Source organism: Aotus nancymaae, unplaced genomic scaffold (assembly GCF_030222135.1).
Source record: "Aotus nancymaae isolate 86718 unplaced genomic scaffold, 86718_ANA_hifiasm-v0.15.2.pri h1tg000036l, whole genome shotgun sequence".
In the NCBI taxonomy this organism is placed as follows: Eukaryota; Metazoa; Chordata; class Mammalia; order Primates; family Aotidae; genus Aotus; species Aotus nancymaae.
The window spans coordinates 2,987,359-3,004,802 of NW_026988450.1; the positions used below are offsets into that span (position 1 = coordinate 2,987,359).

Consider the following 17,444-nt stretch of genomic DNA (forward strand, 5'->3'; position numbering starts at 1 on the left):
TGATAGTATTTTATGTGCCTCTTCTGTAGTTGTTCTTTCCAGCTCTTAACTCTAATTACTGTTATTCTCTGCTTACAAGTAGTTTCTTTTCTCTAAATGGAAAAATAATGGTTAGCTCTATATATCTTCCCTGCACTCCCGTGCCCATAATGTGACTGATTGATTAACTGATTGAATAGTGATAATATTGAGCTAAACAGATTATTGGGCAAGATTCCTGATGTGCTAAAAGCATTCGAGGTTTCATCTGGTGGTATTTCACAGTAATGCTGGTAAAAATCATTGTGTAGCATCCTTCTCAAAATGCTTTAGATGGGATTTCATATCCTTCTTCAGATAGAACTAGCTATAAAATCCACTACACTTTGTAAAAAGAATGTTACAAAGTTGAACGATGTATGTGTGAATGTTACCAGGGCTGTGCTTTAGAACACTGCCTCCTTTTTCCTAGTCTTGGATTTCTCCATAAGCTGAAAATAACAGTGCTCAGTTAATTCAAGCGTTCTCTAAACCACAGCCACAGCCCCGCCCAGGAGTGCCTTGGAAAGAAGATGGTGATGAAAGCCTTGCCCTGATCTCAGGCCATTTACATTCCAGTGGGAAAGTAGACTTTCATCAAATTGTTACCTAAATAAATGTAAATCACAGACACAATCCAGTGCTACATAACTGAATTATTTCAAGTATGGAGACACTGAAGGAGGGGACTTTAAGCCAAAATTTCAAAAATGGAGAGTTTTTCCAGGTTACGAGGGAAGGAGGAGTGTACCAGGCCAGAGAACAGTGCGTGCTGGACTCCTTCAGGCTCAGGACGATGGAGGTCCAGGAGCTGCTCTGGAAGAGAGGCTTAGAGATTTTCATTATTATTCCAGTGTTACGGAAGCCTATCACCTGTTTTAAACGAGGCAAGCCACATAATTTGATTATTGACTGGAAAACCTTAAATTTCTCTATTTAGGCCCTGAACTAAATCTAATTAACTATGACAGCTGAGCTGCTCACATTTTCTCCAGTAATGAAGGGAGTATAATTTTGAGTTCTAATTTTATCTTCCGAGTTTTGTCTTAAAAATTTAGTAATTACTAAAGTCATTTCCAGAAATTAATTTAAAAAGTGTGTCGGAGCTCCAAATGTATAATTTAAAAGAAAGAAAGAACAAAAAAACAGGCCAGGCATGGTGGCTCAGGCCTGTAATCCCAGCACTTTAGGAGGCCGAGGCAGGAGGATCATCCAAGGTCAGGAGTTCAAGATGAACCTGGCCAACAAGGTGAAATCCTGTCTCTACAAAAATACAAAAATTAGTCGGGCATGACGGTGGGTGCCTGTAATTCCAGGTACTCAGGAGACTGAGGCGGGAGAATAGCTTGAACTGGGAAGTGGAGGTTGAAATGAGTCAAGATCACACTATTGCATTCCAGCCTGGGAACAGAGTGAGACTCTGCCTCAAAAAACTAAAATAAAATGAAAACCGAAAACCATGTTTGGATTCAAACCATTCAAATCTTAGGATAAGTTTTACATATAAAAGAAAAATGATGGTCAAATAAAGGTTAATTACATTTTGCATTTCAAAGATAGTTACAATAGTCTCCCCTTAACCTTGGGGGATACATTCCAAAACCCCCAGTAGTTACCCAAAGCTGCAGACAGTATTGAATAAATCCTATATTGCATGTAACATATTTGCTTACATATGCATATTCATGATAAAGTTTAATTTACAAATGAGCTTAGCAAAAGATTACCAATAACTAATAATAAGATGGAACAATTATAATAACACACTGTAATAAAAGTTGTGTGAATGTGCTTCCTTTCTCTCACCAATATTGTATTATATTATACTCTGGGTAACTGAAACTATAGAAAGTGAAACACAGATAAGCAAGGGATCACTGCACAAGTCTGGGTATTGAAGAAAGAATGGGATTTTTGAGTCAACCCTTAGAAAATCTCTATATCACAGCCTTTTCTATGGATACCAAGAATAGGTTTCCCAATGTCCTGCCATGGTAACTTGCATTAATAATCTATGCATTGAAAAAAAATTTGAGTTCAGTAATAGAATGAGAGAAAAGGGTGAAATGCAAAACAGCTAAAGGAAAATACTCATAACAGCCTCACTGATGAGACCAGAAAAAACATTGTTGCTCCCTGTCTCAAAATATCTGAATCACAGTATCTGGATGACTGTTTCATCTTTTAATTCTACCTGAAAGTTCAACAGTTAATGATTCATTTGAGTTAACCAGCTTTTTCCTTCTAAGAAACGGAGATGCATCCTTAATATCCTTTCTAATTTCCAAGTAACTCGAGAAGCTGTCAGTGACCTTAGGCTTGTCCTGGAAAAGCCTTAGACTTCAATCATTCATTCATTCATTCATTCAATTCAGCAAACATTTCAAAGATAAATCTGATATTATTCCAAGCACTGGGGTTACATCAATGCACAAAACAAACTACCAAAAAACATCTGTGCCCTCAAGAAATTTGCATTCTACTTAGGGATGGGAAGGAGAAAGAAAACCATTAATAAGTGTAAGAAATGAATAAATAGCATGTTAGAAGCTGATGATTCTAATGGGAAAAAATAGAGCAGATAATAGGGGACTGGGGATTTGGAGTCCTAACTCATAAATATTAAGGGTCTTAGATGGGATTAGTCGTAATCTTATTTACAACTTTAATGCTATGTGAGTTTCCTCATAAATCTTAATAGATGGGCTGTGTTAGCATAGTAGCCATCCTTTATTCAGTGTTTGCAGTGTGCTAAATGAGCACTTAATTTCCACTGTACCGTAAGCCACAAATCACTATCTCTGTTCAGACCAGGGGCAGGGTCATCTTAGACACAGTCACTGCTTGTTAGGGACACAGACCGCAAAGCAGAACAAGTAGGAGCCATTGTAACCGATGCCCGTGACTTCCCCCACAGAGCTGAGGGGTGAGGTGCATGAATACTGGGTTGCTGTGAAATAGTGAGGAAAAGGGAATTGAGCAGTGGGTTTGAAATTCAGTGTGAGCGGAACAGTTTTCATTATTTTAATTATCACATTTCTTCTTAATATCTGGAAGTGGAAAGTACTCTACTTGCCAAGAAAAAAAATTAAATATTTCTGCTTTTCTACAAAACTATTGACTATTTTATATTTAAGTATACTGGCAATTAAGTGTTAAAAATGGACATGCATGGGAAAAAAGAATATCTCTTTCAAAATCATTTTTTTGTACTAGAAAAAAAGAGCTTAGGTGGTTTACAAATTCTGAAGTTAGAACAACCTCAATGGAATTCAGAGTGTCCTTTCAATCAGCCTGTGTTAAAAGTTTTATGCCTCTTTTTTTCTATGACATTTTATTCTTTTATGTACTGATTTCATTTTTCAACGTTCTCAATTCTGTAATAAAGAAATGGGATTTCTGTTCAGTTTTTAAGGATTTATCTTATCTTCTTACATGTAAGTTTAGTTTATTTATCTTTCTTTTTTCATATCTTATTTGGTCAAATAAAATATTCTTGGCAGTATGTTTCACTCTGTAATTTGTTCAGTATGTGCTTTCACACAAAGAGGTATTCGATACTAAGGAAGGAAATGCAGATGAATCTCTGGTTTTCATGCATATGCACATTCTGATTTTGTTTATCCTTTTGTGCAGGTAAAAGTCTCTCTGTTCCTTAGCATCCCAAGGGGTCACTGTTCCACCAAGAGCCCTTAGCTGCCAGCACAGAATGACTTAGCAGCATAACAGAAGTACTTAATTATGTGGTGTTTGGAATCCTTAATAAGAATTTCTGTAACAGACAGCACTGTTAAACATTGAAGAGAATGACTCTCTAAATACGCAATCAATATTGGTTGATAAATGAAAACTTCCAAATTTAATTGTTATTATTGGATGTCCCAGCAAAATTCTAAACAGATTGATCGTTTTCATGGGATCACTATCTACTTAGTGGAGAAATAACACAAGTTTATTTAAATTCTGCCTGGTGTCCGCTTGACATTCCCTTCAGAGCCTGCATGGTTTCTCAGCTAAAAGCAGCATATTTTTTTAGATTAAAAAGTACAATATATGATTTTCTCTTTTCAGGGAGGAGCAGAACATAACATTCCAGTTGTTGTTTCAAAAATCTCCAAGGAGCAAAGAGGTAACGTGTTTAGAGAATTGTATTCCAGCCGTTTATTTGTAAGGCATTGTTTTTGAAGCGTGAGATGATATTTAAGAACCATAAATCAGGATGTGATTGACTGGCTCCAGCTTCCCCACCGTCAGGCATTAGTGGCTGATTCTGCTTCCTGAGTCCTCGCCCTTTATCCTCCTGTGGGGAAGAACCTCTCTCACAGAAGGGGAGCAAGGATGAAAATAGAAACCTCTGAAAGTAGATATGAGATAGGGACCGCACAGCTTTTCAGTTGCTTTATTAAACCAATAAACATACAAAACTAATGATAATAAGTCCCATCAAGTAAAGACAGTTTTAGGTATCTGTTTTTCAGTTCTCATGCACAGTTCTACTCAGCTAACCATTCATATGAAACTGTAGGGAAAATAATGGAGATAGAAAGCAGGTGTGGCAAGAACTGAAATTAGTAAAACAACATAACGTTTCAAAATGAACTTGGAACCAATTCCATAGCTGATGGATTGAATGCCTGTGTCTTCAACTTTTTCATAAGACCTAATAATCGTAAGTGCGTGAGAAAGTGTGGTCATCTACCCTGGGAAGAGTGACTGATGTTTGGCAGCTGTTAGGTCTGCAAAGTTAAAGTATATGGAAATATCTCTGCATGTGTTTCAATAATTAGACTGAATCATACTGTTTTGAATTTCCATTTTTTTGTTGATCTTTTAAGATGCTAACCACAAAAAAACCTTTACTTTTCTGTTGATAAGTTTTATCTTTATTAATTAAAAGCCCTTTCATCTGTATAGCAAAAGCAGCCAATGCATTATCAACTGTGATTTTTCATTTATCATTTACAGCGGAGCTTTCAGGCCTACTTTTCATTGGAGATGCAATTCTACAGGTATACATTTTGTCATTATATATGCCATCTAAACATTAAATCAATTTACAGTATGCCATGGGAAACTATGCTTTTCTTTTCATTGCAGATAAATGGCATTAATGTGAGAAAATGCAGACATGAAGAAGTGGTGAGTTTTCTTTTTCCTAATGTCATAATTTTCCCCATGTGCAAATACGAATTTAGTGCATTGCTAAAAACTGTCATTCTGTTCCTTAGGCAGATATGACCTTTATTCAGTGTGGTATCAAATTTTCAAATGTTCTTTTAATTGATTTTTTAAATTTAGAGATAGATTAATGAGTCCTTTCAAGGATGAAGTGTGTTTTGAAGAATTCTTACTTATGGATGGTCATTTTCTGTGTTTTTACAGTTTTTATATTCACCCCTACCAGTCAACGTCCACTAAATATACCACTGGGTGAAATAGATCTCTAAATCTCTGTAGATGTTTAAAAGCTTAAACCATACATTTATGCCTGTAGAATCTCACACAGTACACTCGGCTCTCCCTACTCACGGGATTTCACATGGGCAGATTCAACCAACCATCCATAGTAAATATTTGGGGAAGAACAATAAGAAATAACAACTAATAATAAAAATAATACAAAGCAATGTAACAACTATCATATTGTATTTGCATTATATTAGATATTACAAGTTATCTAAAGATGAATTTGGGCATACGGGAGGGTGTGCATAGTTTATATGCAAATACTACAACATTTCATACAAGGGACTGGAGCATCCATGGGTATAGGTATCCTCTGAGGCTTTTCCTGTAACCAATCACCCACAGAGAGATTACCTAGGAACAAATGAAAGGGCATATAAAGACTGCATGTGTGTGAGTGTGTGTGTTTGTGTGTTCAAGTGTGTGCGGTGAGAGAGAGAGAGGAGAGAGAATCTTAAACTCAAGGCAGACAGGTTTAGCACTAGACAGAGTAGTCATCCAGTTTTACTGTGATATTTTCTTAGATTTGTAAATGTGCAGATTCCCAAGCCCTGGAATTAGATATTCTAATTCAGCAAGTTTGGGTGGGCCCAGGGATGTGGATTTTGGCAACCGACCTAAGTGGTTCCATTACAGGTGGCCTCTAAGCTAAACTTTCAGAGCAACTGAAAGGTTATGGAACTTCTGTTGAGGGTGGTGAAATGACATTAAAAAACTAGAAAAAGAAACAGGACTGTGGTAGACGTTCTGGGACATGTCTGTCGTGGTTGATTAAATACCATTCTAAAACCTCACTGATTTCTGTAACAGCTCCTATGGGAAATACTAGAGGAGAAATTGTATTTAAAAGTTTATACTCAAAGGTCAAAGAAAATAAGAAACACTGTAGGCCTTTCACTTGTCACAGCTCTAGTTTATTTGGTTTTTGGATAGAATGCTCCTCTGTTAAAAGCTATTTGTAGAAAACTATGTTGATACATTTCAAATCTCAGAGCAGCCACCTCAAGTGTCTGTGAAAAGCCACGCTGCGGAAGTGCTGATAGGAAGGAGGGCTTTTAATTAGGAATGCTTCACATCACTAATCAAGGTGTTTTAGTATTTGTCACCGGTCTTTGTCTTCTTACAATCTTATTTGAGCCATGCTCTTGCCACTCTGAGCTCAACTTCATGTAAAATATACCTATTTCAAGTCCCAAGTTTCCTACCAATATGTGCAGAGAAAAGTAATATTTTAGAACAAATTTGTAAACAAGTGAGAAGCCAGCACAGCACAGAGCCTTCTATTCTGCAGATTCCTATGTAAATTTTAAATATAGTCACATAAGCAAAGCTGCTTGTAACTTGACTCTTTTTTCAAAAGTACAAAGTGATTTTAAACTCATTATCTAGGGAGTAAAAACAAGTGCATTCTCTTTTAGAACCACATGCTGTTAGATGGAATGCAATTTGCCTTTCAGAGGCAGGCAGCATGCTTAGACAAACTGAGATGGAGCTTTGATTAAACAGATTAGTGCGGTGTGAAAGATTAGAATGCCCTAATAATTCCACTTCTGAATGGAGCTCATTCTGTTATAAAGGAAAAAAATTTAGGATTGTATTGCAAATCGTATGTGGTCCTTCAGAATAAACTCTTATTTTTTTCTGAGAAGCTTAACTCTACCAGCTTTGAAATATGGGTACCAACATTTTTATTTATTTCTAATCTTTGACTTTCCAACAGCTATTAGATGCTTTGTTCTCACTGCTTATTAGCTAAAGCCAATAGACTTACACCTCAGTAGAACAGAGATACTAATTAAATGTTTAATAATAAACCTACAAGGGCAGAAAAAGACATAACAAGCTTAGAGAATGTAGGTGGTTTTGAACAAGCATGCTGATATTCCACATTTCTTATTTCAAATAGCATGCTGTTATGCCACATTCCTTGTAAAATACCAAATTCAGAAACAAACCGGGCAGCTATGAAAGCATGTTGTGTGTGCGCATAACTTTTGTTTTATGCACCTACTCTATTCCTTGATGTTAGAAATCCTGCATTCAGCCTCTAATCAGCTTTACTGTCAGGCAGGCTTCAACAGTGTAAATGTCACTTTTGTGTTTGAGTTATCAGGTTTGATTTATATAGAAGGGGGATTTTACATTGTCCACTGTGGGTGGTCAGTAGATGGATGGGATTCTGTAACGAAACACCAAGAATTAGATCCCTGATTTGCATCTACTGTATATATTTCTCATGGGACCAGTATGGGAGTATAGTAGGTGAATTCCCGGCTTCGCTCACGTCACCCACTGCATTCTTGCTGGAAGATTGTTAAGGAAGAGAAGCCCACAGCTTCCTCATGAAGGGAAACTAGAACCAGTGCCCAGCACTGCTTGGCATGCAGCACGGTGGCCACATAGGGCTTCAGTGCTGAGAAACAACTCTATGCAGATCCCAGCTCAAACATTTACTAACATTATAATTTAAGGCAAACAAAATGAACTAATCTTTTCTATTTCTCTGATATGTATTCATAAGATTGAACCACTAATAAATGTTATAGGAATGAATGAGATTAACATACGTGAAACTCCAAGCATACACCTGGCAATTAAGCCGTCATTATTTTCATGCCACCCAATGGCACCTCTCACATGCTGCTGTTCTTCTCCCTGCTCCCTCTCCGTGGGGACTGCCGTGTCAAGGTGGGAGACTGTCTGCTTAGGACCCATGATGGACCCTGGTGGGTGTCACGCACAGACAGAGTCAATGCTGCTGTTCAGCATCCCACGCTCCCTCCACCAATTCCAGTGAGAAGCTGACATGGTCACCCACAGCAAGAGTGGCAAGATCCTGTGAAAAATTGCAATTCCTCGTTCATCCTAGCAGCATGTCTTTTTATTTTCCATGTGAACATGTTTTGGAGCTTATGACTTGTGCCTCCAAGACACCAAAGCTCCTCAAAGAAAACGATCTATTGCCACTGCTGATGTTAACGTTGATGGTACTTTCCTTACCACTGAACCCAAGACACGTTAAGCTGATGATCATCTCTATATCTTGTCATCTGTATTTTTCCTTTGGTTAACAAGCAAACTTATCACATATCAAGAATTGTCTGAGTGGCTGGGCACATTGGCTCAAGCCTGTAATAGCAGCACTTTGGGAGGCCGAGGCGGGTAGATCACTTGAGGCCAGGGGTTCCAGACCAGCCTGGCCAACATAGTGAAACCCTGTCTCTACTAAAAATACAAAAATTAGTTAGGCGTGGTGGCATGTGCCTGTAATCCAAGTTATTTGGGAGGTTGAGGCAGCAGAACTGATTGAACCTGGGAAGCGGAGGTTGCAGTGAGCTGAGATCATGCCACTGCACTCCAGCCTGGCAGACAGAGGGAGACCTATCTCAAATAATAATTATAATAATAAATTAAGAATTGTCTGAGCGCCATCTATGCAAAAAGCACTGAGACTGAGTACTTTGTGTGAAAAGAAAGAATATACGAGTAACTCTGCTGCTGTAACCTTATTGATATGTGGGCATCACTTCTTTAGATTTTAATAATTGCGTATACAAAAAATTGAAGAAAACTATTAGAAAGGGGGTAATATGAAAACAATGTTTATTTACAATGGTATTTAAAATAACAATGATGATCTATCCACTAGAAATAATACGAATTAAGATTTTACTATAGCAGCAAAGTGTTTGTTGAATTAAAAAGCATCCTGGTTCTAACAAGATAATCTATTCATATAACTGAAGTTTCTATCTAATGAGAGTTTTGAAAGAGTAGGTCATTAGGCAAAGCAAGATGGATGCATAGCTGACTCCAGACGCTCCCTTTAAAGTAACATTTCCACTTTCAGACTTGAGATTTATGGGTTTCCAAAAAATGTGTTCATCTACTTTTTGTTTCTATGATTCTCATAAACAGAATTTATTAGGTAATTTGAATTGCAAATAATTAACAGCTAATTCTGAAGTTACGACTGTAAACTAAACTCTAAGAACACTTCGTAATTCTAAAACAATAGAACGAGTAGCTAAAATTATATAATTTAAAATGACACCTTCATACAATGAAAACAAATGCTGATAAAACCTAATGCAAAAATACTATTTAAAAGCATTTTTTCTTGTTATGATATATGCTTAACTTTATTTAAGACTTCCATTGGAGTAAGAACATATTCTTTTTACTTTAGATTAATCAGACAAAAACAATACAAGAGTTATAGCAGATCATCTGAAGAAAGGCATAAATTTATATATTGGAACAGTCTGGGAGGCTTTATGTGTCACTAAGGAACATATTTAGGATGTGAGTTGAGCACACAGATCATTTTAGATTAAAATACCATGAGTTACAAATCACATTTTACCTAACTGCTAACGATTACATTGTTTACAATCTGGAAACAGGTTTTGAGCTCTAAGTGATTGATACTTCCTTAAGAATTCTAACCATAGTGGATAGTTTTTCTTTGAATTAGCTTTCACCAAGGAAAGCCATATACAATGTAATTTAACTTTTAATACTTCCCAGTGCTCTGGGAAATGTTGAGTGCAAACCCAAAAGGCCAGAAATACTGCCTGCACTATGTCTGCAGTTGAAGAGAAATAAAATATCCTTGTCTTATTTACAGACTTAGCTTTCCATTAATACTTTTAGAAATGCCTTTTTTTGCTAGACCAACACGTCTTTCTCCTGCAGAAGTTATACATCCAGACAGCAAAGGTGAACTTTAATGACATGCATGCTTGTGCTCCTGACTGCTGATTCTTATCAAGTCCTTATTAGTGGTCTTACTTTTTGAGTGTCGTTGGATAATTTAGAGAACTGAAAGACCGTTTTTCAAAGCTCCATCTAGAATGCGCAGTGAGATGTGCATTCGGGGCAGTGAGGGCTCTGCAATTGTCTATCAGTTATAGGCTACCCAGCTGAAACAAAATACTTTCAACTGGGTAGCTTATAGCTAACAGAGGTTTTACTTTTTTTCTTACAGTCACGGAGGCTGGGAAGTCCAAGTTTAAGATGCCAGCAGGCTTGGAGTCCAGTGAGGGCTGCTCTCTGCTTTAATGATGGTGTTTTTTTGCAGCTTCCTCTGGAAGGGATGCAAGCTGGGTGGGTCTTCACATGGCAGAAAAATGTTGAAGGGCCAAGCAGCTCTCTGAAGCTTTTTTATGAAAGCATTAATTCTGTTCTTGAAAGTGCAACCCTCATGATTTAATAACTTCTCAAAAGACTCCACCATCTGCTACCACCACAATGGGGATTACGTTTCAATATAAAATTTGGAGGGATACAAACATTCAAACCTTAGCTCCTCCTCATAATGAGAAAAAACCAGGCCTGAAGAACCAATTACTTAGTAGGGCCCCCACCAATTTCCTTAGAGAGGAGAGTAAAAACAGGATACCTCCCAGCAGGCAGAACTATACTAGGACAATCCGGGAAGAGAAAGCTAGCATGGCAGGTAAGGTGTGCTGCAGTCCCTCCACACACCCTGCAAGGATCTTCTCAGACACTCTCCTGTCCGGGAAGTTGGAATGAGGAATGTGTGTTATACAAACGCCATAATTTTCACATAGCTGACATTTTATTTTCAAAATAATCAGCTGATCAAGCCAAGAAGAACAAACCATATGAGGATGGAGGTTTTACGGCAAGGTAAAAGTTTTGTCACGCTTTCTCGCTGTGTGATGTTGATAAAGGGCATCAATCTCCCTGGCCCTCATTTCTCTCATCTGAAAGATTAAGAGTTTGAAGTAGATTATTGCTTATGTCTTTTTCAGCTAAAATGTTCAGTTCGTTCATTGTCAAAGACAAACATTTGTTAAAGCCCACAGAGCTGCAGCACACAAAGAAGAACCTGTAATGAGCCTAACCGTGGGCCTCGCTGGATGACCACACAGCCACATGCTCAGCAATGATCACAAACGCACCACGCCGATGCAAGATCTTAATAAGAGGGAAACTGTTTGTATCCCTGGCTCTTTCTGAATTCTCTATCAAAAGACAATTTTAAGGGCTTCCCAAGGAGCAAACCTACAATCTTAAGCAAATGGATACAGAGATGTGACATTAAGCAGAATATTTTTACTTCTCTTCCCTTTCGAAACACTTTTTGTATGACAATAAATAATTCTTTAAAGGTAAAAATAATAAAGATAAAAGAGAAGGAGAAGAGAAAACAGTAGGCGAGGGTTGTTGGTAATTTTATTTAAGAATGGAGAGCAGGCAGACAAGAGGAGAGGCGTCTAAACAGCCAAAGGGCTGCAGCCAAAGCCGCAGGCTAGCAAACATCCCCACTGCAGACCTCAGATGGGAATCGCGGATGGGAGCGTTGACAGGAAGGGTTGAGGAGGCGTAGCCAAGAACAGACAATCGAATTGGAGTTCAAGAGGCTCTGAGTATTCAGCCCCAGGCACTGCCATCAATGCGGTGAGAGGTACGTTCTGGGAAGTTAAGTGCTCTGCGTTTGTCCTTTCGGCTCTCAGAAAACTGGCAGCCGGTTCCACCACTCAGAGAAGAGGTGAGAGGATTCCTTTTTAGTGAAATTGATCTAACAGAAATAATCCACAAATGATAGGTTTGGATTCTCCTGGTGCAAACAAGGTTCACCCTAAACCCCACGGTGGAGCCCAATGGATAAACCACGCATCCTGTACCCAACGCTGTCAATTTGCGTTTCAGTGTCTCACTCTCAAATATTTTGTGATACCAAAGGATCATCAAGATTTGAAGAAAATGATCCACATCAAAGGCAGAGGCTAAGACAACCAAAAAAAAAAAAATCGAGGAAATGGACAAAGCAAGGTTTATTAAACAAAAGGATTTTATACTGTAATGTTTTCAGATAGATCGTGAAAATTAATTAGTAAATGAATTAATGCTACCATTATATATAAAAGGAACATGCAGAAAAAGATAAAGAGCTCTTGGATATTAAAACTTTGATATCCATTTTTTTTTTTTTTTTTTTTTTTGAGACGGAATTTCACACTTGTTACCCAGGCTGGAGTGCAATGGCGCGATCTCGGCTCACCGCAACCTCCGCCTCCTGGGTTCAGGCAATTCTCCTGCCTCAGCCTCCTGAGTAGCTGGGATTACAGGCACGCGCCACCATGCCCAGCTAATTTTTTGTGTTAGTAGAGATGGGGTTTCACCATGTTAACCAGCATGGTCTCGATCTCTTGACCTTGTGATCCACCCGCCTCGGCCTCCCAAAGTGCTGGGATTACAGGCTTGAGACACCACGCCCGGCGGATATCCATTTTTAAAAATTAGATTACAAAAAAGTTGGGAAATGTCTCGAAGTGGAATAAAGTTGCAAACAAGAAGCTGATATGACAGAATATGAGAGATACACTATTCAATAATTTTTACATTGAACCAGTATTATTCAGAAATAAAATATTACATGAAATAAAAGGAACATCCAGTATCAAAAGAATGATACAAGAAAAATATCCAGACTTCTCGTATGTGTGTTTTCCAATAGAAACACAATACCAAGTAACAGAAAATAATTTTAGAAAAGCATGTCACATGTCGATGCTTGTCATGAATCAGCATCACATTTTGATATTACTTTGCCTTTCCCCAATGACTAAGAATATTAAACATCTTTTCTTGTGTTTATTACATAGTTCTACATCGCTCTTATTAATTGTGTTCACTTCTGCTTAATTATTTCTAAGAGTTTGTTTGCGTAATCTGGCTCCAAGTTAGATATACAATTCACAAATATCTTTTCGTAGTCTGTGACTTAGTCTCAATTACTTAATGGTGTTTTTTGAAGCTCAAAGGTATTGGTTGTTATGAAGTCTACTTTATCAATATTTTAAATTTGTCAGTTATGCTTTTGGGGGTCTTACTTAATGAATTTTTTCCTAATCTAAGGCCATACAGACTTACTGCCATGTCTTATTTTAATGGTTTTATAGATTTAACTCTTATATTTATGTCTAGGTTCAATTTTCAGTTAATTTTTATATGCGGTAAGGTAAGGCGTCCCATTTATTGAGAAGACTATTCTTTCCTATTATATTACCTTGACACTTCCGTTGAAAATGAATTGCCCTAAAGGCTAGAGTTTATTTCCAAATTCTTAATGCTGTTCCATTAATTTATTCACATGTACTTACGCTAGTATTACATTCTTGATTCTTGTCACTTCATACTATGTTTTGAAATTAAACATTATAAGTCCTCAAACTTTGTTCTTTTTATATCTGATTTTTAAACAAACTTTATATTAGAATGCTTTTAGTTTTTATTTTTTCATTTGAGTGTTTTTGAATCATGATCCTAAGAGAGGAAGTAATTAAAATAAAATATTGAAATATACATTTATTTTGAATTGTTACATATTTTTCTCCAAATGAAATATACCCTTTTTTACACATAATGATATATATATATTTTTCAACTTTTACTTTAGATTGTGGAGGTAGATGTGCAGGTTTGTTACCTGGGTATGTTGCATATTGCTGAGGTTTGTGGTATGAAACATCCGTTGCTCAGGTCTTGAGCGTATTACACGGCAATTAGTTGTTCAGATCTTGTACCCTTCCTTCCCTCCTGCCTCAGTGTCCAGTGCTTCCATCTTTGTGTCCGTGAGTACCCAATGTTTAGCTCCCACTTATAAGTGAAAACATGTGGTATTTGGTTTTCTGTTCCTGTATTATTTCACTTGGGATCATAGCCTCCAGCTGCATTCCCATTGCTAGAACAGACACGAGTTAGTTCTTTTTTACTGCCATGTAACATTTCAGAGTGTATATGTACCACAGTTTCTTTATCTAATCCACCATTGATGGATACTGCCATATAACACTTCGTGGTGTATATGTGCCACATTTTCTTTATCTGATCCACCATTGATTCCGTGACTTTGCTACTGTGAGTGGTGCTGCAGTGAACATGTGAGTGCAGGTGTCTTTTCTGTAAAATGATTTGTTTTATTTTAGATATATACCCAGTAATTTGAATGCTGGGTCAAATGGTAGCTTTATTTTAAATTTTTGGGGAAACCTACAACTGCTTTCCACAGTGGCTGAACTAATTTACATTCCCGTCACAGTGTATAAGCTTTCCCCTTTCTCTGCAGCCCTTATTAATAGCCATTCTGACTATGTGCCATGGTGTTTCCTGGTTTTGATTTACATTTCTTTGATGATTAGTGATGATGGGCATTTTAAAATATGTTTGTTAGCTGCTTGTATGTCTTCTTTTGGGAAGTGTCTGTTTATGTCTTTCGACCGTGTTTTAATAGAGTTATTTGGTTTTTGCTTGTATTATTGTTCCACTTCTTTAAAGACTCTGGATATCAGACCTTTGCTGGATGCATAGTTTGTGAATATTTTCTTTCATTCTCTAAGTTGTATGTTTACTCTTTGATAGTTTCTTTTGCTGTGCAGAAGTGGTTTAGTTTAATTAGGTCCCACTTGTCAATTTTTGTTTCCATTGCAATTGTTTTTGAGGACTTAGTCATAAATTTATTCCAAAAGCTGATGTCCAGAATGGTGTTTCCTAAGTTTTCTTCTAGGATTCTTACAGTTTTACGCCATGCATTTAACTCTTTGATACATCTTGAGTTAATTTTTGTGTATTGTCAAAGGTAGGGGTTCAGTTTCTTTCGTCTGCATATGTCTAGCCAGCTATCCCAGCACCATTTATTAAATAGGGAGTCCCTTTCTGATTGTTTATTTTTGTCAACTTCGTCAAAGATTAAATGGCAGTGGGTGTATGGTTTTATTTCTGGGTTCTCGATTCTGGTTTTAGATTGACAGGAAATTGCAAAGATAGTACCAGGAATTCTAACATACCCTCACACATATTTCTCTAATATTATTATCTTTTGATATTATGAAATCACTATTAATATATTATTACTAAGAAAAGCTTAAACTTTATTCAGATTTCATTAGTTTTTACCTAATGACTTTTCTTTCCTCTTCCAGTAACCCATCAGAATACACATTGTATTTAATAGTCATGTCTCTTCAGGGTCCTTGTTTTTGATTTTTTGATAATTCTGAAAGTTTTAAATAGTACTGGTTAGGTTGTTTTGTAGAATGTCCTTCAGCTGAGATTTTTCTGGGGTGTGTGTGTGTGTGTGTGTGTGTGTGTGTGTGTACTGGGTTTATGTGTTTTCCTAGAGGAAGACCACAGTGTGAAATTGCCAATCTTATCACACCATATCAAGAGAAAACTACCAGCATGACTTATTATCATTGATAATAACCTTGATCACCTGACTGAGATAGAGTTTTTCAGAATTCTTCATTGTAAATGTATTTTTTTTCTGTCCAGACTGTATTTTCAAGAAATATGACCCTATGCACAATGCCAATTATTTAGTTGAAAAGTGTGCTTTACTGTGTGAGGGCAGGCTATCTGCATAAATTATTTCGAATTCTAATAACATGGATTTATCTAGTCATCTCAATTGATTATTTATCTGATCATTTTGATAAATTACTATGGACTCATAAATATCTGTTTTATACTTTGGGATATAATCCAATACTATCTTACATATGTTACTGGTCAAATGGGTCCAGTTTTGGGATTGGGAACTCTTTCTATTGATTTCAGTGTCACTTTTAAACACCCTAATGTAGTAGGTTTATTTTTATTTTATCTTATTTTTTTAGCAGCTCCTCAACTTCTGATGCGAACATACTTTTCAGGCAGATCTTGCATATTTCTTGCTAGTCCAAGAATTAGACATTTCCCCTAGAAACTCCGCTTGTCTTTATTAGAGAACAGTATTAGAAAACAAAATCTGGGTTCTAGGTGTGCAAAGTAGTGGTGCTTTCTTGGCCTTCTCAGTAAGGGAACATGTGTATACATGCCTGTTCATATATACAGAGGCACACCTCAGAAATACAATGAAATATACGTATGTATATATGCCTGTTCATATACACATAGAGGCATACCTTGGTGATACTGTGGGTTTGGTTCTAGACACTGCAATAAAAGACTACATATTCAGTATAATGTACTCTGTTCTAACGATGGGTGCACCAGTATCTCAGAAATCATCACTAAAAAACCTACACCTGTAACCCAAAGCCAGCTGCACCCCAAAAACTATTGAAATAAAAATAAAAAATGAAAAGTTAAAAAAGAGAATATCACACTATAGCAAGTCATGTAATTTTTTGGTTTATGTAAATGCCTATATGGAAGTGCATATAGAAGTTATATTTTAAAAATACTGTAGTCTGTTGTTATACATGCAATAGCATGATTTCTTAAAAATGTATATATCCTAATTAAAAATGCTTAATTGCTAAAGACACTAACAATTATCTGAGCTCTCAGTGAGTCATAATCTATTTGCTGGGATAGAGTTTTGCCTCAACGTTGATGACTAATGACTGATTAGAGTAGTGGTTGCTGAAGGCTGGGGTGGCTATGGCAATTTCTTAAAATAAAACAGTGATGAAATTTGCCATATCTATTGGCTCTTCCTTTCATGAAAAATTTTTCTCTAATGTGATGCTGTTTAATAGGATTTTGAACTTCTTTCAATATTAGAGTCAATCCTCTCAAACCCCACTACTGCTTTATCAACTAAGTTTATGTAAATTCTAAATCCTTTGTTGCCATTTCAAGAATGTTCATAGCACCTTCATCAGGAAGAGTTTCCTTTGCAATAAACCACTTTCTTTGCTCTTCCATAAAAATCAGCTCCTCATCCATTCATGTTTTGTCATGATGTGGTAGCAACTCGTTACATATTCAGGTTCTACTTTTTTTTTTTCTTTCTTGAGACAGAGTCTTGCTCTGTCACCAGGCTGGAGTGCAATGGTATGATCTTGGCTCATTACAACCACCGCCTCCCAGGTTCAAGTGATTCTCCTGCCTCAGCCTCCCAAGTAGCTTGAACTACAGGTACATGCCACCACACCCAGCTAATGTTTTTATTTTTAGTTGAGACAGAGTTTTTTCATGTT

At 36.9% G+C, this 17,444-nt stretch overlaps 1 protein-coding gene across 3 annotated transcripts in view; it reads left to right on the top strand.

Annotated features, from left to right (window-relative positions):
* SNTG1 (syntrophin gamma 1) overlaps positions 1–17,444 on the top strand; it is a 758,808-nt gene that overhangs the window by 475,604 nt on the left and 265,760 nt on the right. For 2 of the 3 annotated variants that reach the window (XM_064384170.1, XM_064384171.1), the window contains 3 exons: positions 4,090–4,147; positions 4,984–5,027; positions 5,116–5,157. The exons of the other annotated variant lie outside the window; for it this stretch is intronic. In XM_064384170.1, coding sequence (XP_064240240.1) covers positions 4,090–4,147; positions 4,984–5,027; positions 5,116–5,157 — 144 coding nt within the window. The remainder of the gene's footprint in view (positions 1–4,089; positions 4,148–4,983; positions 5,028–5,115; positions 5,158–17,444) is intronic. 3 annotated transcript variants of the gene reach the window in all.